This window comes from Oncorhynchus kisutch, linkage group LG12, assembly GCF_002021735.2.
Source record: "Oncorhynchus kisutch isolate 150728-3 linkage group LG12, Okis_V2, whole genome shotgun sequence".
NCBI lineage: Eukaryota > Metazoa > Chordata > Actinopteri > Salmoniformes > Salmonidae > Oncorhynchus > Oncorhynchus kisutch.
In genome coordinates, this window is record NC_034185.2 from 53,226,768 (window position 1) to 53,253,554 (window position 26,787).

The following is a 26,787-nucleotide window of genomic DNA, read 5'->3' on the forward strand; positions in this document are numbered from 1 at the left end:
ACTGTTGTTGATGTGTGCAGAGGGTCCCTGGTTCGCGCCCTGGTATGGGCGAGGGACGGTTTAAAGTTATACTGTTACATCAGCTATTTTGATCTTGTATTCTTTTTAACTAAACAACATGAATTGGGTTATTTAGAGTACTATATATGTAGAGAACATTGAACAGAACAAGGCTACATCAATAACACAAGTTCGCGATTTTGTGTTTGTACTGGGGCAAATCTGGTGTTTTTAGATATAATGCAAACTATATTAGATCAAATCCAGACAGGAACTTTTATTCAGGACAGGTGACCCAAATTACACGTTCGATAACATTGACAGAGGTAGTAATAAAAAAGGCAAATTTAGGGAGCCTCCAGAGGCTAAAATATGTCATCGCTACAAATATTTTACAGGACACCTAGAGACTACTATTCCCAACTACCAAAGACAATTACTTTTTTTTTTCTCAAAGTAAGAAAATCTATTCAAGAATTGACACATTTTATTCCTAAAAATGCACTAAACTATTTACTAGATTCAAAAATGAATGATATAGTGATATCGGATCATTGTCTGGTAATCATGCTTAATTACACAATCAGAAAATACACTTAGCGACAGAATCTGTAGAATGAACAGAGCGCATGTTCTGGACCCGAAATGTATTAAATACGTAAACAAAAGAATAAAAACCATTACAAATGTAGAAATGGAGGACAAAGAAAAGCCGACCCCCAATATAATTTGGGATGCCTTTAAAGTGTATATTAGGGGACTGATAGTCTCATACTCGGCAAAAATTAAATCTGATTTAGAAATGATAATTGTAAGAAAAATAAATCACTATCTTACAAAAAGCTGAAAAAAGTATTTTACAAGGCAAACAAGAAAATGTATTATCTGAACTTGAGCAGGAATACGATCTTTTACTTTTGAAGAGAGCCTACAGGTTAAACCCAAATAAAGCATTCTACTTAATGGCAAATAAATCTGGTAACTATCTCGCAGCTCTAACAAAATGCTACATTTATATTTTAAAAGATACAAATGTGGTAATTAGAAACAATGCGATCAATGACCATTTTAAAAGCTTATATGAAAATGTATATAAATCAGAATTAAACAACAATTGGATGGATCCTATAGCCTTAGACTCAAGAACCCTGAAGCAATTATCAGCAGACAAAAAACAATCACTGAAAACAGATCACCTGAAAATAAATATTGGATACTGTTAAAACATGACTTTCCCATTACAATTATATTAAACATTTTGGGGCAAAGTAGTGCACCTCTTTACACAAATGACAACACTCGTCACTCAGTTCAGTACGACCTAGTTCCATGTATCAAACTGTTATTTCAGTTATATTAAAACCAGGAAAATCTGGAGAGTCCCATGCTGATTATAGACCCACAAGTTTAATAAATTGTGACAATACAATAATAGCAAAGCTTATAAGCATTAGCATGGCAAAAGTGTTACCAGACTTGATACATATCAATCAACAGGGTTGAAAAAAATAGACACAAACAAATACAAGGACATGTTTAATACAATACGCAAAAAAACGAGAAAGATTTATCAATAGTGTCTGTTGAGGCCCAAAAGGCTTTTGACCGTCTTAAATGGTATTTTCTATTCAAAACTTTAGAAGCTTTCAAGTTTCCAGGAGAAATAATATATTTAAATAAATTATATCAATATCATAAATCAAATAATACATTACCTGATGAGATTGCTTTAGAAAGGGGCACAAGACAGGGATGTCCTCTCTCACCCCCCTCCTGTTGACAGAATTAAAAAGCAATTTTGGACTGACCAATGAGGATATATTCAAATACTGTACATGCAACTAAAGTTACATATCACAAAATGTTGATTTGAAATCTTTTGGACATCAGAGAGACATTGAGGGAATCTTATTTAAGTCAGTAAAGGATGTTCATATGATAGATAAGATATACAAAACCTTACAGAGAGCATATCCACCTGACAATCTCTTACTATTGGAACCAACACTTAAAAAGAACTGATGTTGGCACATGATGGAGGGAATGTTGGAGCATAACTAATGAAATTACAGTTAACAAATGTATGCTTAATCCGGTATAAACCAACGGATAGAATTCATTATACAAGACACAAAATTCACAAATAACTCAATAATCCATGCATTCTGGGAAAGCTATGAAGTCCAAAATGTATGGGCTGAGTTAGAAAATTGTCTGTCAGAAGTATTACAATGTTAATTTTAATCTGTCTGCAAATGTCAAGACATGTAATATGGGGGTGTAGTGAGATACCCAATGGACTGGACGATACTAAAATCCTGGAAATCAATCAATCAATCCACCATCATTACACAATGGAACAATCAAATTATTTATTATTGAAATAGCATGGGCGACCTAGAAAAACAAATGGGTACAATTTAAGGCCAAAGTAGCAAACAATAATGCAGGCACTAGGGATGGGGTTGTGAGCATGTGGATCTGGGCAGATGAGCTGTAGTTGTTTTTTGTGTGGGTCTGTAAATTCTTGTTCATATGTGTATGTTTGTATTTAGTGTGGGGGGAAAACATAAAAACATACAGTGCCCTCACAGTATTCACACCCCTTGACTTTATCCACATTTTGTGGAAGCATGAATTTAAAATTGATTACATTGAGATGTTTTGTCACTGGCCTAGGCACAATAAATACCCCATAATGTTATGTTTTTTTAAATGTTACAATTTTTTTTAAATGAAAAGCTAAAATGTCGAGTCAATACGTATTCAACCCCTTCGTTATGGCAAGCCTAAATAAGTAAAGGAGTAAAAATGTGCTTAACAAGTCACATAATACGTTGCATGGACTCACTCTGTGTGCAACAATACTGTTTCACATGTTTTCTTTATGACTGCCTCATCTCTGTACCCCACACATGCAGTTATCTGTAAGTTCCCTCAATCGAGCAGTGAATTTCAAACACAGATTCAACCAAATAAAGACCGGGGAGGTTTTCCAATGCCTCACAAAGGGCACCTATTTTACCTATCTATTGGTAGATGGGTAAAAATATTTTTAAAAGCTGACGTTAAATACCCCTTTGAGCATGATGAAGTTATTAATTATACTTTTGATGGTCTATCAATTCACCCAGTCATTACAAAGATACAGGCATCCTTCCTAACTCAGTTGCCAGAGAAGAAGGAAGCCGCTCAGGGATTTCACCATGTGGCCAATGGTGACTTTGAAACAGTCAAAGAGTTTAATGGCTGTGATAGAAAACTGAGGATGGATCAACACCATTTTTGTAGTTACTCAACAATACCTACCTAATTGACTGAGGAAGCCTGTACATAATACAAATATTCCAAAACATTAATCTTGTTTGCACTAAAGTAATACTGCAAAAAATGTGGCAAAGCAATACACTTTTTGTCCTGAATACAAAGTGTCATGTTTGGGGCAAATACAATACAACACATTACTGAGTACCACTCTCTATATTTTCAGTCATAGTGGTGCCAGCATCATGTTAAAGGTATGCTTGTAATCGTCAAGGACGGGGGAGATTTTCAAGACAAAAAATAAATGGAATGGAGCTAAAAAAATTAAAATAAAAACCTGGTTCAGTCTGCTTTCCACTAGACACTGGGAGATTAATTCACCTTTCAGCAGGCAAATAACCTGGAACACAAAGCCAGATCTACACTGGAATTGCTTACCAAGAAGACCGTGAATGTTCCTGAGTGGCCGAGTTACAGTTTTGACTTCATTTTGCTTGAAAATCTATGGCAAGACCTGAAAATGGTTTTCTAGCAATGATCAACAACCAATTTCACATAGTTTGAAGAATTTGGATTAGAATAATGGGCAAATGTTGCACAATCCAGGTGTGGAAAGCTCTTAGAGACTTACCCAGAAACACACAGATGTAATCACTGCCAAAGGTGATTTGTAACGTTTTGACTCAGGGGGTTGAATACTTGTATACAGTGCACTCAGAAAGTATTCTGACACATTTACTTTTTCCACATTTTGTTACATTAAAGCCTTATTCTAAAATTTATTAAATCGTTTTTTTCCCCTTGTCAATTTACACACTGTCGTAATGTGACTATCATTAAATGTGAAGACTATTATTATCAAGTCAATTATCTATGTGTATTTACTCATTACGTGATTAAACTAATCATGTTAACTTTAATTAACTAGGAGGTCGGGGCATCACGGGAAAATGTTTAAATAGTCTCTATTTCCCGAATTAACTCTACACCTTAATCAACCATTTATTGGATCATCAATAACTTCAAGGAGAGCGGTTCAATTGTTGTGAAGAAGGGCTGTCTCCTAAAGTTGATTCAGCTGCGGGATCGGGGCACCAGCAGTACAGAGCTTGCTCAGGAATGGCAGCAGGCAGGTGTGAGTGCATCTGCATGCACAGTGAGGCGAAGACTTTTGGAGGATGGCCTGGTGTCAAGAAGGGCAGCAAAGAAGCCACTTCTCTCCAGGAAAAACACCAGGGACAGACTGATATTCTGCAAAAGGTACAGGGATTGGACTGCTGAGGACTGGGGTAAAGTCATTTTCTCTGATTAATCCCCTTTCCAATTGTTTGGGGCATCCGGAAAAAAATCTTGTCAGGAGAAGACAAGGTGAGCTCTACCATCAGTCCTGTGTCATGCCAACAGTAAAGCATCCTGAGACCATTCATGTGTGGGGTTACTTCTCAGCCAAGGGAGTGGGCTCACTCACATCTTGTCTAAGAACACAGCCATGAATAAAGAATGGTACCAACACATCCTCAGAGAGCAACTTCTCCCAACCATCCAGGAACAGTTTGGTGACGAACAATGCCTTTTCCAGCATGATGGAGCACCTTGCCATAAGGCAAAAGGGATAACTAAGTGGCTCTGGGAACAAAACATCAATATTTTAGGTCCATGGCCAGGAAACTCCCCAGACCTTAATCCCATTGAGAACTTGTGGTCAATCCTCAAGAGGCGGGTGGACAAACAAAACCCCACAAATTCTGACGAACTCCAAGCATTGATTATGCAAGAATGGGCTGCCATCAGTCAGGATGTGGCCGAGAAGTTAATTGACAGCATACCAGGGTGGATTGCAGAGGTCTTGAAAATGAAGGGTCAACACTGCAAATATTGACTCTTTTCATCAACTTCATGTAATTGTCAATAAAAGCCTTTGACACGTATGAAACGTGTGTAATTATACTTCAGTATTCCATAGTAACATCTAACAAAAATATCTAAAGACACTGAGGCAGCAGATTTGAAAATTAATATTTGTGTCATTCTCAACTTTTTCAACTGTACACTCATGGAAATGCTAATATTTTGAACATGAACAACCGCTCATTCGGAAATAATTAGCAATTTACATATTTACGAGTGTATGCCTTTGTTGTCCTTCTCTGTGATCGCCAGTGCGTATGCTGGATAGTCAGTTGACAGAAAGTCTCTGGTTTGTACACCAGAGATCAGTCTTTCGTAGTTGAAGCTTGTTTTAATGGATACGTCAGAGTACCATTCGGGAAACGTTCTTGAGAATAGATCTTTCAGAGTACCATTGTTCTTAGATTGGATGCGTTTACCGGACTAAAGTGTTTAAACAGCTGCAGACTGAATAATTGGTCTTTTAGTTTGTAGATTTCTTAACCATTTCAGATTGGGGATGATCTCCACATTCTCTGGTCTTGTCCTTTGGTTTAGTTGTAGTTTAAACAATTTTGCAACATCTGGCTCACGCCTTAGTCTTCTTGGTCTAAAGAGTGGTAGCCATTCCAACATGCGGAGCTCGTTCCTGCGTTCTTTTGTCAAAATGTAGTGACAGCTCCATGCTTTCTGGTCCAATGTAAATTTTGTCACAAGTCCTTTTATGGAAAGGGGCGTTCCATGACGTTTGGGTATAATGTCTGTGCTCACGGGGACATGGCCACTGACTGATCATGGCCACTGACTATGAAAATCAATTCTCATTTAGAAGAATAAAATCACATTGTTATCTTTCCAAAAGTATTCTTATGCTTAATCATTTATTTTATACAACATTCTGATGCAAACCCCATAATTGAGAAGTGTAGACAAACAAAGATACAGTGATGTGTATGTTCTGTCCTTCATGAGGTCACTAAATGAAACAAACTCGACATGACTATTCCTTTAGTGTCCATGGACTGGTTGCACATTCTCCAAAATATAAATATTGTTTAATTCTCCAATTTTGGGAATTTAGGAGTTTTTGGCATGTCTCTTTGTCCCAAAGTCACACATTCCAATCCCAATACTGCAGAGCCCAGAGGCGCAGAGTATTTTATGACCGCCATAACGTGGCCCCCGCCACCTCTCCCCTCTGCGGGAGAGAGAGGTCGCTATAGAGCAGACCCACTTTAACCTGATCCTTCAGATCTTCACAGGAGAGTTATGACAACCAAAAATGACAAGGCAAAACAGGTTCTTTAGACATAAAAAAAAATGATATCACAATTACACAAGTATTCAGACCCTTTGCTCAGTACTTCGTTGAAGCTCCTTTGGCAGCGAATACAGCCTCGAGTCTTCTTGGATATGACGCTACAAGCTTGGCACATGGGAGTTTCTCCCATTCTTCTCTGCAGATCCTCTCAAGCTCTGTCAGGTTGGATGGGGAGCGTTGCTGCACAGCTGTTTTCAGGTCTCCCCATAGATGTTCGATCCGGTTCATGTCCGGGCTCTGGCTGGGCCACTCTAGGACATTTAGAGACATGTGCCGAAGCCATTTAGCCATTTAGAGACTTGTGCCGAAGCCATTCCTGCGTTGTCTTGGCTGTGTGCTTAGGGTCGTTGTCCTGTTGGAAGGTGAACCTTTGTCCCAGTCTAAGGTCCTGAGCGCTCTGGAGAAGGCTTTCATTAAGGATCTCTCTGTACTTTGCTCCCTTCATCTTTCCCTCGATCCTGACTAGTCTCCCAAAAACATCTCTAAAGCATGATGCTGCCACCACCATGCTTCACCGTAGGGATGGTGCCAGGTTTCCTCCTGACGTGATGCTTGATATTCAGGCCAAAAAGTTCAATCTTGGTTTCATCAGACCAGAGAATCTTATTTCTCATGGTCTGAGAGTCTTTAGGTGCCTTTTGGCAAACTCCAAGCGGGCTGTCAGGTGCCTTTTAATGAGGAGTGGCTTCCGTCCTGCCACTCTATCATAATGGCCTGATTTGGTGGAGTGCTACAGAGATGGTTGTCCTTCTTGAAGGTTCTCCCATCTCCACGGAGGAACTCTCGAGCTCTGTCAGAGTGACCATCGGGTTCTTGGGCACCTCCCTGACCAAGGCCCTTCTCCCCTGATTGGGCGGCCAGCTCTAGGAAGAGTCTTGGTGGTTCCAAACTTCTTCCATTTAAGAATGATGTAGGCCACTGTGATCTTGGGGACCTTCAATGCTGTAGACATTTTTTCCCCAGATCTGTGCCTTGACACAATCCTGTCTCGGAGCTCAATTCCTTCGACAATTCCTTCGACCTCATGACTTGGTTTTTGCTCTGACATGAATTGTTAACTGTGGGACCTTACATAGACAGGTGTATGCCTTCCCAAATCATGTCCAATCAATTGAATTTATTTACCACAGGTGGACTCCAGTCAAGTTCTAGAAACATCTCAAGGATGATCAATGGAAACAGGATGCACCTGAGCTCAATTTCGAGTCTTATAGCAAATGGTCTGAATACTTATGTAAAATAAGGTATTGTTTTTTTATTTTTATTAATTTGCTTAAATGTGTGTAGATTGCTGAGAAAAAATATATATTTAATCTATTTTAGAAAAAAATAAGGCTAACAAAATGTGGAAAATGTCAAGGGTTCTGAATACTTCCGTGTTTTATTTTTCATATGTTTTTACAAATGTTAGAATTTGTCTTCTACTTGACATTACAGAGTATTGTGTGTAGATTGTTAATTATATATTTTTCACAATTAAATAATTTTATCCCTCTTTGTAACACAACAAAATGTGGAAAAAGTCAAGGGGTGTGAATACTTCCTGATGGAACTGTGTATATATAGAAAATGATTGCAGTTTATCAAATTCATGCAGATTTTTAGTGTGGTTTTCATATGGTGTATTTAACTTTTTTATGTTTAATAAACACATAATGGGACTTTTCATTCTAAGACTTTAATTGAGACTCTCTTTAGTATACATCACATCTGATATCACCCTATTCTGCACACAAACAACAGGCTTTATAACCAATATAGAGAATTGTCGATGTCACAGGAAGGCCAAAACGATCATCAAGGACATCAACCACCCGAGCCACGGCCTGTTCACCCTGCTATCATTGAGAAGGCGAGGTCAGTACAGGTGCATCAGAGCTGGGACCAAGAGACTGAAAAACAGCTTCTATCTCAAGGCCATCAGGCTGTTAAATAGCCATCACTAGCTGGCCTCCACCCAGTATGCTGTCCTGAACTTAAGTCACAGTCAGCCTGCTACCATCCAGTTACTCAACCCTGCACCTAGAGGCTGCTGCCCTATGTACATAGACATGGAATCACTGGTCACTTTTTAATAATGAAACACGGGTCACTTTAATGTTTACATAGTGTTTTACTCATTTCATATGTATTTACTGTATTTTAGTCAATGCCATCCTATACAACTATTGCTGTATACAGTTCCAGTCAAACTATTTTCTACATTGTGCAAAGCTGTCAGCAAGGCAAAGGGTGGCTACTTTGAAGAATCTCAAATATAAAATATATTTTGATTTGTTTAACACTTTTTTTGGTTACTACATGATTCCATATGTGTTATTTCATAGTTTTGATGTCTTCACTATTCTACAATATAGAAAATAATACAAATAAAGAGTAGGTGTGTCCAAAATTTTGACTGGTACTGTACATACTATTCTATCCACATACTATCCACATACTGCCCATAATGTCTACACATCCCATCACATTTATACTCCGGACTCCGCTCATCCTAATATTGATATATTTCTTATTTCCTATCTTTTCCTTTTAGATCTGTGTGTATTGTTGTGAAGTGTTAGATATTACTGCACTGCTGGAGCTAGGGACACAAGCATTTTGCTACACCCGCAATAACATCTGCTAAATATGTGTATGCGACCAATAAAATTGGCTTTGATTTGGATTTATACAGGTACAAGTGCCAAAATAAAGGAAACACCAACATAAACTGTATGAATAGGGCATTGAGACACCACGACCCACTAGAACAGCTTCAATGCACCTTGGCATAGATTCAACATGTGTCTGGAAGTCTATTGGAGGGATGCGACACCATTCTTCCACAAGAAATTTGGTGTTTTGTTGATGGTGGTGTATAACGCCTTCTCGGGTACCGCTCCAGAATTGGTTTGAGATCTGGTGACAGACCCACACACCCTTTAAACCCCCTATGCTCCTTTGAGAGCCCTCTTTCAATGTCACTTTGATCTATTATTTTAGCATTGGTAGCCAATATGATGGGAAACTTTTGCTCAAGTGTTTCCATAATTTGGGCAGTTAGCTATACACTTGCTAAATATACCTACACACTAACAAACACTATCGGGTTTGTCTGACGATGACTTTTGACTTTTAATAGCTGATTTATTTTAACCCCAACATATTTATATCCACCATGATGGGTTTAACAGCAATGAAGTCATTCTGTAACTACAGTACAGGACTCAGACGTAGTGGGGGTGGGTAAACACTCCATGTTGAAAGTGTGTTTATTGTGTGTGTGTACGTATCTGAAGGAGTGTCTGTATAATCTGTATCACCTGTCTCTTCCAGGAAGAGGAGGTGCTGCTGGGGAAAGAGGAGGGGTGTGAGGAGGGTCTGGGGAACCCTGAGGGGACCTTGGTCATGGAGGATAACCAGACCACACCACCTCCTGAACCCACCGTGGAACCAGATGAGCAGCACAGGACCACATACAGTCTCACTGAGGTGAGCCCACTGTGAACTACTGTCTGAATGGTATTAGGTCAGGGCCCGAATCCACAAAGCCTCTCAGAGTAGGAGTGCTGATCTAGGGTCAGTTTAGTCTTTTAAATTATATTGAATAAGACTATGTAGACAGGTGGGAACCTGTGACACTTTGTGGATACGGGCCCAGGTCTTGATTCATGTTGTCTTAAGTGTGAATAAGTGGGGTTCGAAATTACTGACAACCTTGATAAAAATGAGCAAAAATGGCTGTATGAAATAAATAATTATAATACCATATTGTATGCTCAAAAAAATAGCCCCATAACATCAAAGATCCACCACCACAATTTACAGTAGGTATGGAGTTATTTTCTGCTTATGCATTATCATTTTGATGCCAAATGTGCGGGGAAAAGAGTATATAGACTTTTTCTACTGTATTATTGACCGTATGTTTGTTTATTCCATGTGTAACTGTTGTTGTATGTGTCGAACTGCTGTGCTTTATCTTGGCCAGGTCGCAGTTGTAAATGAGAACTTGTTCTCAACTAGCCTACCTGGTTAAATAAAGGTGAAATAAAAAATCAGCAGCACCTCTGGACCCTCCTCCTGGAAGAGAGAGGTGATACAGATTACACAGACATACACTCCCTCAGGTATATACACACACAGATAAACACACTTTCAACATAGTGTTTACCCATCCTCACTACATTTGAGTCCTATACTGTCGTTACAGAATGACTTCCACTTGTTGAAATTGGCCTATAACAGAATAACAAAAATAAAACACATGCATTACCATGGTAGAAATTGAAAGAGAACACTTTGGAGATTATGGTAAATTATCAGACCAAAGGTGAGGACACAACAGTTCACCTGACACAAGACTGAATCCAGACATGACATTGTTAATTTGATGTGCATTTTATATTTACTGTACATTTCTCAGCATTTTGCCATTGAGGAATTGAAGCAAGCACACTTGTCATTTTGTTGTTGTTTGTAACACAGCCCCGCATCCCCACCATCACACAATTACTGTTGTTGTTTACGCAATCATTATACATCGCAATCTGGGTGAGGTGGGCATCATTTGAAAGTGTATTCTATTGCCAACATGGCTAGCTAAGTGATACCATATGATCATAAAGTGTTAGGCTTTCAAAAGGCACTTCAGACAAACGGATTGTAATTTTGGTGCACCTAGAATGGAGTCATGAGTGCATTCAAGTAAGTGTTACGCGGCTAAGTTTCTTCACAATACAACAAACACGGGCTCATTGTGTTCAGGACAACCCAGGGTATAACGCATGTCATCTGTGGATCAAACATAGCGATCATAAACGCTGATACTGTAAATTACATGAGTTTTCAAATAATGAAATGTGAAGTGCACATTTGGACTCACAGGTGTGCTTTGCTTGTATGACATCAGTGGTATTTATTATAATCCTCAACGTCTCATCTTTCTGAACACTTCCGAGTCCTCAATTTATATTTGCCTCAGACAAATGTGCAAAAGTAGCCCAATTAGCGGGAGGGGTGGGGGTATCTTGTCGCGCACGGTGCTCAAATTTATAACGGCTGTCAGTCAAAACCCATACAGTGATGGGAAGCGGAGAACCTAAACCCTGATGTCATGTACAGCCACTGCGTTCTAATTTAGGCTCTTATCAATGAAAACATTTTCCATTTTCAATCAGTAGATGGGACGACAGGGCCTGTGAGTGGAAAGGGCTACACCTATCATTAAACCCATCCTGGTGGACATAAATTTGATGTTGTGGGTAAATATGAGTCATCGATGATAAGTCAAAAGTCAGACAAACCTGATTAAACTATTTTGACGTGTACAGTAAGTGTTTGTTAGTGTGTGGGTATGTGTAGGTATATTTAGTAAGTGTATATTGGTTATAAAACACTGTCAGGTATGTATGCAGAATAGAGTGAGATCAGTGATGTATACTAAAGAGAGTCAATGAAAGTCTTAGAATGAAAAGTCCCATTTTGTGTTTATTAAACAAAAACAAGTGTTAAATACACCATAGGAAAACCACACACCTCAACTAAAAATCTGGATGAACTTGATAAACTGCATTATTTTTCTCATTCAAAAATGTGGAAGTAATGAAATAGGCATTTGTGAACATCATATATCCTACACAGTACAAACACAATATGTAACAGACATTTTAGACTTAAATATGAACAATTCTGGATGCAATATTCTACCCAGGAATATTCGACACTGAAATCTGTTACTCGTTATTCCAAATGCATCTGTGGATCTTTTCTGCAGACAACAATGACAATGCACCTTTGTCTTTAATGCAGGGTTTGATCTAAACGTCAGAAGAACTTTCTCCCATATGGACCTTCAGGTGCATCTTCAGGTTGCAAGCCTGGGCGAAGCGCATTTGACACTGGGTACAGCTATAAGGTTTCTCCCCTGTGTGGACCCTCTGGTGTCTCTTCAGGGTGCCGGCCTGAGCAAAGCGCATGTGACACTGGTTACAGCTGAAGGGTTTTTCCCCTGTGTGGATCCTCTGGTGGATCGCCACCTTCTGGGGGTAGCTGAAGCCTTTGTTACAAAACATGCAGAGGAACCTTTTCTCTTTACTACCGCCTGATGTTGCTCCCCCTCCCTGAGCCTTGGCTCTAGCCATGTCGTTTGAGTTCAATACCTGATCGAAAAGGACGTGTCTGTGTGAATCGGAAGGTGCCATCAACGTGGACACAGGGCCGCGATCCCTGAGCGAGTGTAAAGGGTAGTGGGTTGCAACATTTGGATTTGCCTGTAAGCTTTCCCTGTAGTCTAAGAAGTCACTAGTGTTAACCTGCGGCTGGCCTCCGAAGTGAGTCTTGTCTGCATTCCATGTCAGAGGAGCATCGCCCTCCACTTTCACAGTCATCTCATCTATGACCAGACCCTCTCCTTTCTTATCGAGACGCCCTTCAGAGTATACACTACTACTGTACCGGTTCCAGTCCCCTCTCATTGGATTAGTCTGTGTATCTAAGCCCACAGGCATGTCACCAGGTATCATCTCTGTCTCTGTAACATATGAACAGGATGGATCATTGCCAGTCTGTAATGCGTCACCCGAGTCCTGATGGGACAGAACCGTCCTCGGGCTCAGGTTACCGTGAAGTAAATACTTTGAACGGGGAGCAGGAGGACAGCCCAGTCGCTCCAGCACTGTTAAAGTGTTTGTGTCTGTCTCTGACTTGAGGATGGCGTTTGGCATTCCATTGACCTCCGCTATGCTGCATTGGGTCCTAGGCTGCGCTGGGGTGATGGTGGGGTCCTCCGTAGCTACAGGGGGCACTCCAGCCAATCCAGTCTGGATGTCTCTGCTGTGTTTTGGGTCCTCCTCTCCTTCAGACCTCTCCAGCTTGACCCCAGGACCTGCAGCCTCTGCATCTGCAGACTAACACAAGAAGAGAGGAGGTGATTATCAGTACATGAATTGAACTGGATAACAATGGAAGTCTTACTTCCGACTTCAAATGTACATGAACCTGTACATGTATGCAAGTGAATAGCTGAGGGGAGCCAATTTGAAATAAACTGGCAACATTTGATGTGATGTAATACTATTGCACTAACCTCTATCACAATAACTTGCTGGGTTGAGGTTCCACTCCACTCATCAACAGTGATTGGTTGGTCATCTCTCCATGTATTGTGTCCCGCTGGCTTCACAAAGCTCCTGTAACCTCCAGTGAGATGCCCTTCACCTGAGAGAGTGATTTGGGCAAAAGAGGTGGTTCACGACATCGCAGACAAAGAATCCAAATAGTATCCGTAATGTTCGTAGAAATATTTCCAACGTTTTTTATAATCAATCCTCAGGTGGTTTTTACAATATCTAATCGATAATATATCAACTGGGAATGTAGCTTCTTCAATAGGAGAGAGAGAGAAAATGGCTGCTCCAAGCTGTTGCGCATACAAAACGCTGCTGGCACCCAGCCATACAATGACGCGGTGTGATCTTTCTCGCTCATTTTTCAAAATAATAGCCTGAAACTATGTCTAAAGACTGTTCACACCATGGGGAAGCCATAGGAAAAGGAATCTGGTTGATGTCCCTTTAAATGGAGTGAAGGCAGGCTATGGAACATGGAGCTTTCAAAATAGAGGCCACTTCCTTGTTTGATTTTCCTCAGGTTTTCACCTGCAATATCAGTTCTGTTATACTCACAGACAATATTTTGACAGTTTTGGAAACTTTAGTGTTTTCTATCCCAATCTGACAATTATATGCATATTCTAGAGTCTGGGCCTGAGAAATAGGCAGTTTAATTTGGGTACGTTTTTTCATCCAAACATCAGAATACTGCCCCCTACACTCAAGAGGTTAAGTTAGGTACTGTCATTGCTATATTGTACACTATTGGCAGTTCTGACTAGAATTGGCAAGGATGTAAACCGGCCAATCAGCCCACGGCTGGTTTGAGTATTTTTTTACAAACTCAATATACTTTAAAATTACTAAACCCTGTGTAGAAATGATAATGGTCCCACATTCATACAGTTTCATGATTGTGTCCAGCTTACTAATAATCAATTAAATCAATTAAGGTAGCATCCAAAAACGATGGATGTGGAGGACAGTTTTTTTGTTAATTTTGACAGCAAGGAAACATTTTAAATTCAGTGCAGTCCTCCAGACCTCAATGGACAACTTCTTGATACTGTTTATATATATTTTCCAGTTTTTTAAACACAAAATACAAAACATACACATGAACAACAACTTACAGACGCACACAAACAGACTACATCTCCTCTGCCCAGATCCGCATTCTCACACCTCCATCACTAGTGCTTGCCACATGGCCTTAAATACTTTTTCCTCGGTCGCCCATGCTATTTCAATAATAATCATTCGATTTTTTCCATTTGGTTAATGATGGCGGATTCAATGATTTCCACGATTTTAATATACAGTACGTTCTTTCAAGATGAATGATGAGAAGAAAAACGTCCAGCCCATTGGGTATCTCACTACACCCCCATTTGTCATGTTTTCATTCAGTAAGTAATAGGAAATGCAGTAAATGATCCTCGGCCTTCTGCTAAATGTACCTCTTGCCATTCCTCTGCATCGGACGAGGGTCTTAGCACTACAGGGACGACTGGCGAGAACGCGTTCTCGCGTTGTCTTCTCTGCGCGCTCCCGTGCCACCTTCGATTCCAGAAGTTTCCTCCGCAATGCCATGTTTTCTTTCTGGCTTCGAGTTATTTCCAAACGAAACACTGCATAGTCATCGTCTACGAGTTTACAGATCTCTGCCACGGCTGCATTCGCTAGAACCTCCATAATGGAGGCTATTTGAGTGTGAAAAACCATACAGTTAGCCATTGTTTGCTAACGTTAGCAGCTAGCGTTAACTAGATAATGTCCTGACTATAACGCGAATGAAAGACTACCTGGGGTACATATGTGATACTGTGCTGTTCAATTTGTCATATTTTGAGTTCCATGGTGTGAATAAATGTCTAAATAAAAACCGATAACGTGGAAATGGTTGTTGGTCACTTCACTTGTTTCTTCTTCTTTGGTATAATGGGGTTTGCAACAATTATATGTGCATTCCGCCACCTACTGTACACGTGGATAATAAAGTCACCTCCCAAAAAATGTGGTGTAAAAAATACATAAAAAAATTCCATACAAACTATCAAAAACGAAATGTTAAACTAAATCAGCCTGCTTTTCTGTTCTAATCAGGTCGCTACACAAGCTCAGAATGATCCTGTGAGGGCGGGACATTTCCTGGCGACAGTAGTCCTTGCAGTGCTTCTGCCATTAAGTCTTGGAGGACCCAAATCTTCTTGGCTACAGATATAATGATGTCCAGCTTCTTGGACACTTGTGCAGTTAACAACTGTAACTATAAATGCTACAAAATACACCTTATTCACAATATTTGTATCCAGATTGACGTATAACATTTGCAACTGGTTGAGGTGCATCCACTGCAATATCTTCTTCAGAACTTGCCCCTTCAACTTTCTTCACTGCCTCCACATAGGAGATTTGCTGTACAGCCCTGATCCTTGACACCTCAACCTCTTTCACCCTAAGAGGTCACTCAGGAAATTCGGAAATATGATCCCCACCAGAAGGTGTTTAGCTTGTCTGGGAGCAAGATGTCGGTGACCGCGACGAGGCTGGTTTTCCCTTTGTAATCCCTGATTGTCTGTAGACCCTGCCACATACGTCTCGTACTGCAGACTGTAAACACAAATTGCACAGAAGAGAATATGAAGGTTTATATAAGAAATTCTTTGCTGTACACACAGAAACATGATGTTATAACATTTTAAACACAGTCAAGCCAATCTACCACTGTGATTCAAGTTCCTAACATTATGAAGCCATTGGAGTTTATTTTAAAGTTAATTTTTTTCTTCTTAAATGTACCCCTTTTTCTCCCTAATTTTGTGGTATCCAATTGGTAGTTACAGTCTTGTCCCATCACTGCAACTCAAGAGAGGCGTAGGTCGAGAGCTGTGCGTCCTCCGAAACACAACCCAGCCAAGCCGCACTGCTTTTTGACACAATGCCCGCTTAACCCGGAAGTCAGCCGCACCAATGTGTCGGGGAAAACACCGTACACCTGGCGATCTGTCAGCGTGCATTGTGCCCGGCCCGCCACAGGAGTCGCTAGTGCGCGATGGGACAAGAACATCCCTGCCGGCCAAACCCTCCCCTAACCCGGACGACGCTGGGCCAGTTGTGCGCCGCCCCATGGGTCTCCCCCGGTCATGGCCGCATGCGACAGAGCCTGGACTCGAACCAGGATCTCTAGTGGCACAGCTAGCACTGCGTCACTCAGGAGGCCTATTTTTTAAGTTTTGATTCAAGAATTAAGTAAACGTTTTGGTTCGACAGTAATAAGTAAAACTCAGTCCCTGTAATGACACAAACAAAAGACTAGTCAGTTAGTACAGAGTCAGTTTTGTATTTAATTTAAACAAAATGGTCATATAGTCAACTGTGAACTACATTACTTTTATTGCACAAAATGATAAATGATAACATTAATTTGAATACTTTGGAAAAGGTTCAACATTACATTACACACAGCTTCACTATTTCACGTCACGTATACATGAATTAAGGCACTGTCATTATCTCACTATAAAGCAGTATCAACCTAAAGGGACAAAGCATTTTTACAGACACCATCACCATAATCATCTACTCCACCTCATCATCCTTAATTCACATCATCCACTTTCCTATACATCTAAATCCAACAGAATTCATTACAATCTAACTAGTTCTATATTTTCAGTGCATACAGGCAAACTGCCTCTCTCCCATGTGGACCTTCAGGTGCCTCTTCAAGTGGTGCTGGTGGGAGAACCTCTTCTCACACTGGGGGCAGCTGTATGGTTTCTCCCCTGTGTGGACCCTCTGGTGCCTCTTCAGCTTGGAGGAGTGGGAGAAACTCGCCCGACACAGGTGGCAGCCGAAAGGTTTCTCCCCTGTGTGCATCCTCTGGTGGATTTCCACCTGTTTGGGGAAGCTGAAGGCTTTCCCACAGAATGAACATGGGAAGCGCTTCTCTTTGCCACCAGATCTGCTGACAGCATTACTACTACTGTCATTTGTCAATAGGCTTGTGTAGCCATTTAGTGTTGAGGCACTGGCATTGTCTGAGGTCTGGTTTAACATAGGGAGAGTGTGTGAAGGATGAAAGCCAGGGAGTGTCTGTGTTGTGGCAGGGTCCATGTTCCAATTGATAGATCCTATAGAAGGCAGGCTGAAGGCAGCACCTGTTAAGGGGTTAACCTGAGGCGCAATCAGTCTTTTTGAATCACAACTATAGGAGCAGGATGGAGCATCGCTAGCAGAGTCTGTATCTGTTCTCTCCAGCTGCATACAGACACCTCCCTGTCCCCGCAGACCAAATCTAAATCTCGCCTTCGTCTCAGCCAGTCTGTTGTCATGGAGAATGAGTTCGGATGTTGTTATGTGTTCGACTGTCTGTTTCTGGTAGTGGTCAACAATGTTGTTCACCAGCCCAGAGTTGAGGACGCTGTCCCATCCACTGACCTCCACTATGTCACATCTGGTCCTGGCCTGCTCAGTGATGTTGTCCCCTGGGTCCTTGCCTGCACCGGTCTGGGTCTGGGAATCCGAGATGGCTTCCCAGTCTCCTGTGTTAGCCTTCAGCCATCCACCTGCAGGAAGAGGTTAGAAAATATACTTTACAAACATGGCAGAGAAAACTCTACATATGAAGTATTTTGTTAATTACCTGGTGAAGTTAATACATTATAATGTTTGTGTTTTTGTTTGTACAAATACATTTTTTAACTTTATGAATGAAGAGAAAAGTATAGCCAGGTGCATCATTATTCCCATTGAAAATATATTACTGTATGTAGACTATATGTATTTCTCCCTTACTTTTCTCCCCCATCTTTAGTCCACTCAGCAGAATGCTCTCTGGTCTGTCTTCTACTGTCTCCTCTTTGACCAACAACAGATCAGGCTTCCCATCCTCCATGTCTACTGACTGTAAGAGATACAGAGTGAGAGGATGTTGGATCAAGAAAGCTGATATGAGCACCCTGCAATTGAGCATCTTCTGATTGGGCAATGAAGGATTGCCATGAGTACTATGCAAATGTTAGTTGATTTGATTACTAGACACTTTTTAATGGTTTGATCATTCAAAAGCATGTTCCCACACTTAAGACAAAATCAATCAAGACCTTTGAATCAAATTTTATTGGTCACGTACACATATTTTGCAGATGGTATTGCAGGTGCAGCGAAATGCTTATGTTTCTAGCTCCAAGAGTAGTAAACAATACAAAACAATTCACAGAAGAACAATATTTAAGAAGGATCAGAAGAGTCCGGAAAACAGTGTGATGGTTTGGGGATGCTTTGCTGCCTCAGGACCTGGACGACTTGCCTTAATAGAAAGGAACCATGAGTTCTGCTCTGTATCAGATAATTCTACAGGAGAATGTCAGGCCATCCATCTGAGCTGAAGCACAGCTTGGTCATGCAGCAAGACAATGATCCAAAACAAACAATCACTCTACATGAAAATGGTTAAAAAGCAACAAATGTGAAGTTTTGTAAAGGCCTAGTCAAAGACCAGACCTAATCCCTATTGGGATGTTGTGGCCAGACTTGAAACGAGCATTTAATGTTTGAAAACCAACAAATGTCGCTGAGTTAAAGCAGTTCTGCATGCAAAAGTGGGCGAAAATCCCTCCACAGTGACATGAGAGACTGATCAACAACTACAGGAACCATTTGGTTGCAGTCATTACAGCTAAAGGTGGCACACCCAGTTATTGAGTATAAGGGAGCAATTACTTTTTCACACAGTGGAATTGGGTGTTGCATAACTTTGTTAATTAAATGAAATATATATTTTGGGGGATTATTTGTAAACTCAGGTTCCCTTTATCTGATATTAGGTTTTGGTTGAAGATCTGATGACATACAGTATCAAAAATATGTGGAAATAGAGAAAATCCTAAAGGAGGCACATACTTTTTCACGGCACAAAAAAATTCAAATAAAATGACAACAGATTTTTTTTTAAATTAAAAATATCACAACGTCCCTTGTTTCATGAGCCGTTATAAAAGTTCTCAGAAATGTTCCATACACACAAAATCCTGCTTCTTCACCTGCGGGATCGTCTGAGCCACCCAGACAGCTGATGAAACTGGGAGTTTGCACAACCGAAGAATTTCTACACAAACTGTCAGAAACCACAAACTGTCAGAAACTCTCGTTGTCCTCATCAGGGTCTTGACATGCCTGCAGTTCGACATGCCACAATCAACAGCCTGATCAACTCTATGCGAAGGAGATGTGTCGCGCTGCATGAGGCAAATGGTAGTCACCAGATATTGGCTGGGTTTCTGATCCACTCCTCTACCTTTTTTTAAGGTGTCTGTGACCAACAGATGCATATCTGTATTCCTAGCCATGTGAAATCCATAGATTATGACCTAATTAATTAATTTCAATTGACTGATTTCCTTAATATGAACTGTAACTCAGTAAAATCGTTGAAATTGTTGCATGTTGCATTTATATTTTTGTTTAGTATATGATCCGTTATTGGGGCGGCAGGGTAGGCTAGTGGTTAGAGCGTTGGACTAGTGACTGGAAGGTTGCAAGTTCAAACCCCCGAGCTGACAAGGTACAAATCTGTCGTTCTGCCCCTGAACAGGCAGTTAACCCACTGTTCCTAGGCTGTCATTGAAAATAAGAATTTGTTCTTAACTGACTTGCCTGGTTAAATAAAGGTAAAAAAATTAATACAATTGATGTCACTTGTTAAATACACTTCAATCAGTGTAGATGAAGGTGAGGAGACAGGCCTGTTCAACCTTCTACCATCCAGACGGTGGAGACAGTACTGGTGCATCAAAGCTGGGACCGAGAGAATGAAAAACAGCTTCCATCTCCAGGCCATCAGACTATTAAATAGTCACCACTAGCTGGCTTCCGCCCAGTATCCTGCCCTGAACCTTAGTCACTGTTAATAGCCGGCCACCACCTCGTACTCTACCCTTCACCTTTGACTGCTGCCCTATGTACATAAGCACTGAACACGGGTCACGTTAATAATGTTTACATACTGTTTTACCCACTTCATATGTATATACTGTATTCTAGTCAAGGCTCACCTTCCTAATATTGAGTTGCAACCCTCCATTTTGCCCTCAGAACAGCCTCAATTTGTCAGGGTATGGAATGTCAGGGTGTCGAAAGTGTTCCACAGGGATGCTAGCCCATGTTTTTATTTATATCTTTTTTTATTAACCCCCCCCTTCGGAGGACAAATATCTTAGTTTTTTTTTTACAGCTTTTTTGCTGCATATACATACATTTTCCATATACATTTTCCATACATGGTACTTTTATATAAAGCAGTCACATAACAATAATACATTAGCAAATATAAGCTCTCTAATCCCAACCCTCAGCCACTCTAAGCCCATCCCACCTATCACCATAGACCACCCTTGTTTGGTTTCCATGTGCCACATATTTTTCAATTGTGTCGTTTTACAAAATGTTTGAACCTTTTCAATCGTATACTATCCACAGATTGTAAGCTAAAGATGAAAACCTTTCCTACAGGTACTTTTATATTATTTATTGACTGACCATGGCTTTCCAAATTGCCCAACACTGCTATTTGTAAGGTTAATTTTAAGTGCATTTTTTTACCATTCCTGAACCTGTGACCAGAAACAAGCTACATATGGGCAATACCAGAATAAATTATCTATTGATTCTGTCTCTTCGCAACAAACTCTACAGAGCTGAGATTGTTGCATGCCCCATATACAGTGGGACAAAAAAGTATTTAGTCAGCCACCAATTGTGCAAGTTCTCCCACTTAAAAAGATGAGAGAGGCCTGTAATTTTCATCATAGGTACACTTCAACCATGACAGACAAAATGAGAAAGAAATCCAAAAAATCACATTGTAGGATTTCTTATGAAATTATTTGCAAATTATGGTGGAAAATAAGTATTTGGTCAATAACAAAAGTTTATCTCAATACTTTGTTATATACCCTTTGTTGGCAATGACAGAGGTCAAATGTTTTCTGTAAGTCTTCACAAGGTTTTCACACACTGTTGCTGGTATTTTGGCCCATTCCTCCTTGCAGATCTCCTCTAGAGCAGTGATGTTTTGGGGCTGTTGCTGGGCAACACGGACTTTCAACTCCCTCCAAAGATTTTCTATGGGGTTGAGATCTGGAGACTGGTTAGACCACTCCAGGACCTTGAAATGCTTCTTACGAAGCCACTCCTTCATTGCCCGGGTGGTGTGTTTGGGATCATTGTCATGCTGAAAGACCCAGCCACGTTTCATCTTCAATGCCCTTGCTGATGGAAGGAGGTTTTCACTCAAAATCTCACGATACATGGCCCCATTAATTCTTTCCTTTACACGGATCAGTCGTCCTTGTCCCTTTGCAGAAAAACAGCCCCCAAGCATGATGTTTCCACCCCCATGCTTCACAGTAGGTATGGTGTTCTTTGGATGCAACTCAGCATTCTTTGTCCTCCAAACACGACGAGTTGAGTTTTTACCAAAAAGTTATATTTTGGTTTCATCTGACCATATGACATTCTCCCAATCTTCTTCTGGATCATCCAAATGCTCTCTAGCAAACTTCAGATGGGCCTGGACATGTACTGGCTTAAGCAGGAGGACACGTCTGGCACTGCAGGATTTGAGTCCCTGGCGGTGTAGTGTGTTACTGATGGTAGGCTTCGTTACTTTGGTCCCAGCTCTCTGCAGGTCATTCACTAGGTCCCCCCGTGTGGTTCTGGGATTTTTGCTCACCGTTCTTGTGATCATTTTGACCCCACGTGGTGAGATCTTGCGTGGAGCCCCAGATCGAGGGAGATTATCAGTGGTCTTGTATGTCTTCCATTTCCTAATAATTGCTCCCACAGTTGATTTCTTCAAACCAAGCTACTTCCCTATTGCATATTCAGTCTTCCCAGCCTGGTGCAAGTCTACAATTTTGTTTCTGGTGTCCTTTGACAGCTCTTTGGGCTTGGCCATAGTGGAGTTTGGAGTGTGACTGTTTGAGGTTGTGGACAGGTGTCTTTTATACTGATAACAAGTTCAAACAGGTGCCATTAATACAGGTAACGAGTGGAGGACAGAGGAGCCTCTTAAAGAAGAAGTTACAGGTCTGTGAGAGCCATAAATCTTGCTTGTTTGTAGGTGACCAAATACTTATTTTCCACCATAATTTGCAAATAAATTCATTAAAAATCCTACAATGTGATTTTCTGGATTTTTTTGTCTGTCATAGTTGAAGTGTACCTATGATGAAAATTACAGGCCACTCTCATCTTTTTAAGTGGGAGAACTTGCACAATTGGTGGCTGACTAAATACCTTTCCCCCCCACTGTATATAGCATTCTGTCAGTGGCAAGTATGTTATATAATAATTTAAATTGAAAAACTCTAAGTGTTGAATCAAGTGTAGATTTTGTACCAGTTCATAAACCATGTGTCATGGAATTGGTACATCGAAAATCTCCCATTTATTTTGCAACCTGTATGGCGCAGCTGTCCTGTATGGCGCAGCTGTTTCTATTCATGCCAGTTCCTTTCAGACAATTTGTATCTTTAATATATGGTAGGCAAACAAGTTCCCTGCCTTCTCCCTTTTCCACTTGCCTCCTCCATTTTTGTGGTAGTGCTGCAATCAGTTGGTTGTAAATTTGTATTGAGCAGATATTTCCATATATTTTCGATAACTGCATATGTGACACAACTCCTCAGTTTCTATTCATAATATAATTAATAAATATAATACCCTTCCAAAAAATGTTTTTTTATTAATCAGTATATTTGGGTATAACCATAACATTTTGTTGGTATATTCTATCTTTTCTGGAGGATAAAACTGAAATTGTAACCAGCTTTGTATGGCTTGTTTAAGAAAGGGCAATACGTTAAACAAAATTTCATTTTCAATTAGTCAGAAATGAGAAGTTGTAATCTGTATAAAGGCAAAAAGGCCATTTTTGAACAAAGGATGAGCCTTTCTTAATAATCTACTGGAGAACCATTTTGGGTTTAAGTATAATTTATGTATGAGTGGAGCTTTTAGTGAGAGGTTTAAAGATTTAATATTTAATCATTTTAGCCCCCCAAACTCATATTCCCTTATATAAATAGGCACGTTTTATTTGGTCTGGCTTAGCATTCCAAATCAAATGAAATATTTTTTGCTCATATGATTTAAAAAATGAGTCATCTGAAGTAGGCAGTGCCATTAGTAAGTAAGTAAACTGTGATAGGACCAAAGAGTTAACCAATGTGATTTTTCCATAGAGTGTTTACCTCTCCATGGTTGCAGAATCATATCTATTTTTGCTAACTTTCTATTGAAATTAATTGTGGTAAATTCAACTATATTTTCTCGATGTGAAAACCAAGTATGTCTACTTCACCATCCGCCCATTTTATTGGTAAACTACATGGTAGTATAAACACTTTTTTTTTTTACGATCCAATACATAATATGGTGCGCTTGTCGTAATTAGGTTTTAATCCAGAGAGGCTAGAAAAGTGATCAAGACCTTCAATGAGACTGTGCAGGGATCCAGATTGTGTACTTAAGACAAAACTAGAATCGTCGGCATACATTGACACTTTTGTTTTTATCCCCTGGATTTCTAACCCCCTGTTCTTGTTTGGTCTAATTTTAATAGCTAGCATTTCAATGGCCATAATAAATAGATATGGAGACAACGGACAGCCTTGTTTTACTTAAAAAGCTCAATATTTTCTGAGAAGTAACCATTATTTACTATTTTACATCTGGGGTTGCTGTACTTAACTTTAACCCATTGTATAAGAGATTCACCAAAATTAAAGTAATCCAGGCATTTATATATAAATTGTAGTCATACTTTATAAAATGTATTTTCAAAATCTGCTATGAAGATCATACCTGGTATCTTCGATGTTTCATAATGTTCAAGTAATTGTCGTATATTATCTCCAATATATCGTCCATGTAAAAAACCTGTCTGATCAGGATGAATAATATCTGGTAAAATCTTTTTTTTTAAACACAAGGCCAAATCTACACTGGAGTTGCTTACCAAGAAGACAGTGAGTTTTCTTGAGTGACCGAGTTACAGTTTTGACTTAAAACGACTTGAGAATCTATGGCAAGACCTAAAAATGATGAACAAGCAATTTGATAGAACTTGATGAAGTTTGAAAATAATATGCAGGTTTAGAAAGCTCTTGGAGACGTACCCAGAAAGATTCACAGCTGTAATTCGTCGCCAACAGTGTTTCTACAAAGTATTGACTCGGGTGTGAATACTTACATAAATTATACATTTCTGTACTTAATTTTCAATAAAATTTCAATAAACCTGTTTTCGCTTTGTCATTATGGGGTTTTGTGTGTAGATGGATGATACATTTTTTTTATCCATATTTAATTCAGCTGTAACACAACAACATGTGGAATAAGTCAAGGGGTATGTATACTTTCTGAAGGCACTGTAATCTAATCCAATGAGAGGGGACTGAAACCGGTACAGTAGCAGTGTATACTCTGAAGGGTGCCTAGATAAGGAAAGGGAGGGTCTGGTCAAAGATGAGGTGACTGTGAAAGTGGAGGGCGATGCTCTTCTGACATGGAATTCAGATGAGACTCTAGATAACAATGTTCAGGTCTTGCCATAGATTCTCAAGTAGATGTAAGTCAAAACTGTAACTCAGCCACTCCGGAAAATTCACTGTCTTCTTGGTAAGCAACTCCAGTGTATATTTGGCCTTGTGTTTTAGGTTACTGTCCTGCAAAGGTGAATTCCTCCCAGTGTCTGGTGGAAAGCAGACTGAACCAGGTTTTCCTCTAGGATTTTGTTTAGCTCCATTCCGTTTCATTTTTATCCTGAAAAACACTGCAATAATTAACGATTACAAGCATACCCATAACATGATGCAGCCACCTATATGCTTGAAAATGTGGAGAGTTGAACTCAGTAATGTCTTGTATTGGATTTGCCCCAAACATAACACTTTTGTATTTAGGACAAAAAATGTGTTGCGTTGCCACATTTCTTGCAGTATTACTTTAGTTTATTGATACACCATCCAAAGTGTAATTAATAACTTCACCATGCTCAAAGGGATATACAATGTCTGCTTTTTTCTTTCTACCCATCTAACAATAGGTGACCTTCTTTGCGAGGCATTGGAAAACCTCCTTGGTCTTTGTGGTTGAATCTAATCTGTGTTTGAAATTCATTTCTCGCCTGAAGGACCCTTGCAGATAATTGTAAAACACTATTATTGCACACAGAGTGAGTCCATGCAACTTATTATGTGACTTGTTAAGCTCATTTTTACTCCTGAATGTATTTACGGGTGGAATACTTATTGACTAAAAATGTTTCAGCTTTTCATTTTTTAATTAATTTGTCAACATTTCTAAAAACATTTTCACTTTGACATTATGGGGCATCGTGTGTAGGCCAGTGACAAACAAATAAAAAATGTAAATTCAGGCTCGAACACAATAAAATGTGGAAAAAGTCAAGAGGTGTGGATACTTTCTGAAGGCATTGTATATGCCTTATATATGACAAAATGTCTAGATACAATATAGACTACCCAGGAATATTCAACACATCTGTTACTCTAGTAATTCCAAATGCATCTGTGTAATACTCACCACTGCATCCTGTATCAAAAGGTTGGCTGGTCCTCATTAAAGTCTCTTTTTGTTACAAAGCTTTACTACACAAGTTTCCAACTTACCTAACTTCGTTGTTCAAGTATAAAAACATGAGATTCCAAACCCGTTTACAGGGTTGGTTAACTCTTGAGGTTCCTCGGATCTCCACTTTTAGTTTTAAATGCACCTCATTGATGGAACCAACTACAACATACATTACAATTGGATGTTCTGGTCCGTTCGGCAATTCTTACAGAGGAATAACTGTTTTTCTTGAACCTTTGTGTTGGGCTGTATTTCTTTCTTTTACATTGTATCTGATTGTATTTTGTCCTATTCATTGTATATGCAGGGCTCCCTTGTGAAAGAGACCCTGGTCTCAATGTTGACTCCCTGTTAAAATAAAGGTCAAATCAAAAATATATTTTCTGCTGACAATAATGACAATTGATGTTTGTTTTTAATGCATCGCAGTCTCGATTAAGAGGAATAGTTACTTTCTATGTTATAGAGTGGAATGGTTTTTCTGCAGGTGTATCCTGAGGTAACTCCTTTCTAAAAAACCTCCTCCTGCAGTGCGAACCACCTCTCTCCCGTGTGGAT

The 26,787-nt window shown here is 39.8% G+C and overlaps 3 protein-coding genes across 18 annotated transcripts in view; 1 reads left to right on the forward strand and 2 right to left on the reverse strand.

The window, feature by feature from the left end:
- The window catches only part of LOC109901251 (zinc finger protein 583-like), an 880,650-nt gene that overhangs the window by 468,884 nt on the left and 384,979 nt on the right, over nt 1-26,787 (forward strand). The gene's annotated exons all lie outside the window — the stretch shown is intronic.
- LOC109901169 (zinc finger protein 629-like) overlaps nt 1-26,787 on the reverse strand; it is a 247,635-nt gene that overhangs the window by 182,267 nt on the left and 38,581 nt on the right. For 2 of the 3 annotated variants that reach the window (XM_031836501.1, XM_031836502.1), the window contains exons 7-8: nt 18,367-18,475; nt 16,890-18,137 (exon numbers count right to left, since the gene is read on the reverse strand). The exons of the other annotated variant lie outside the window; for it this stretch is intronic. In XM_031836501.1, the coding sequence (XP_031692361.1) occupies nt 17,242-18,137; nt 18,367-18,475 (1,005 nt within the window). In that variant the 3' untranslated portion in view covers nt 16,890-17,241. Of the gene's footprint in view, nt 1-16,889; nt 18,138-18,366; nt 18,476-26,787 lie in introns of those variants that run through there. 3 annotated transcript variants of the gene reach the window in all.
- LOC116376437 (zinc finger protein 34-like) lies at nt 11,925-15,587 on the reverse strand. The gene is made up of 3 exons (XM_031836625.1): nt 15,027-15,587; nt 13,542-13,672; nt 11,925-13,362 (listed from the first exon to the last, which is right to left on the reverse strand). Exons 1-3 carry the CDS (start codon nt 15,301-15,303, stop codon nt 12,274-12,276), a joined length of 1,497 nt encoding a protein of 498 aa, XP_031692485.1. The 5' UTR covers nt 15,304-15,587; the 3' UTR covers nt 11,925-12,273.

Excerpts from the sequence above, each read along its gene's own strand:
- LOC116376437 (XM_031836625.1), bottom strand. The coding sequence starts at position 15,303 with ATGGCTAACTGTATGGTTTTTCACACTCAAATAGCCTCCATTATGGAG. Across the intron at positions 13,673-15,026 it reads ATGCAGAGGAATGGCAAGAG|GTGAAGGGCATCTCACTGGA; the intron begins GTACATTTAGCA and ends TCACTCTCTCAG. Across the intron at positions 13,363-13,541 it reads AGCAAGTTATTGTGATAGAG|TCTGCAGATGCAGAGGCTGC; the intron begins GTTAGTGCAATA and ends TTCTTGTGTTAG.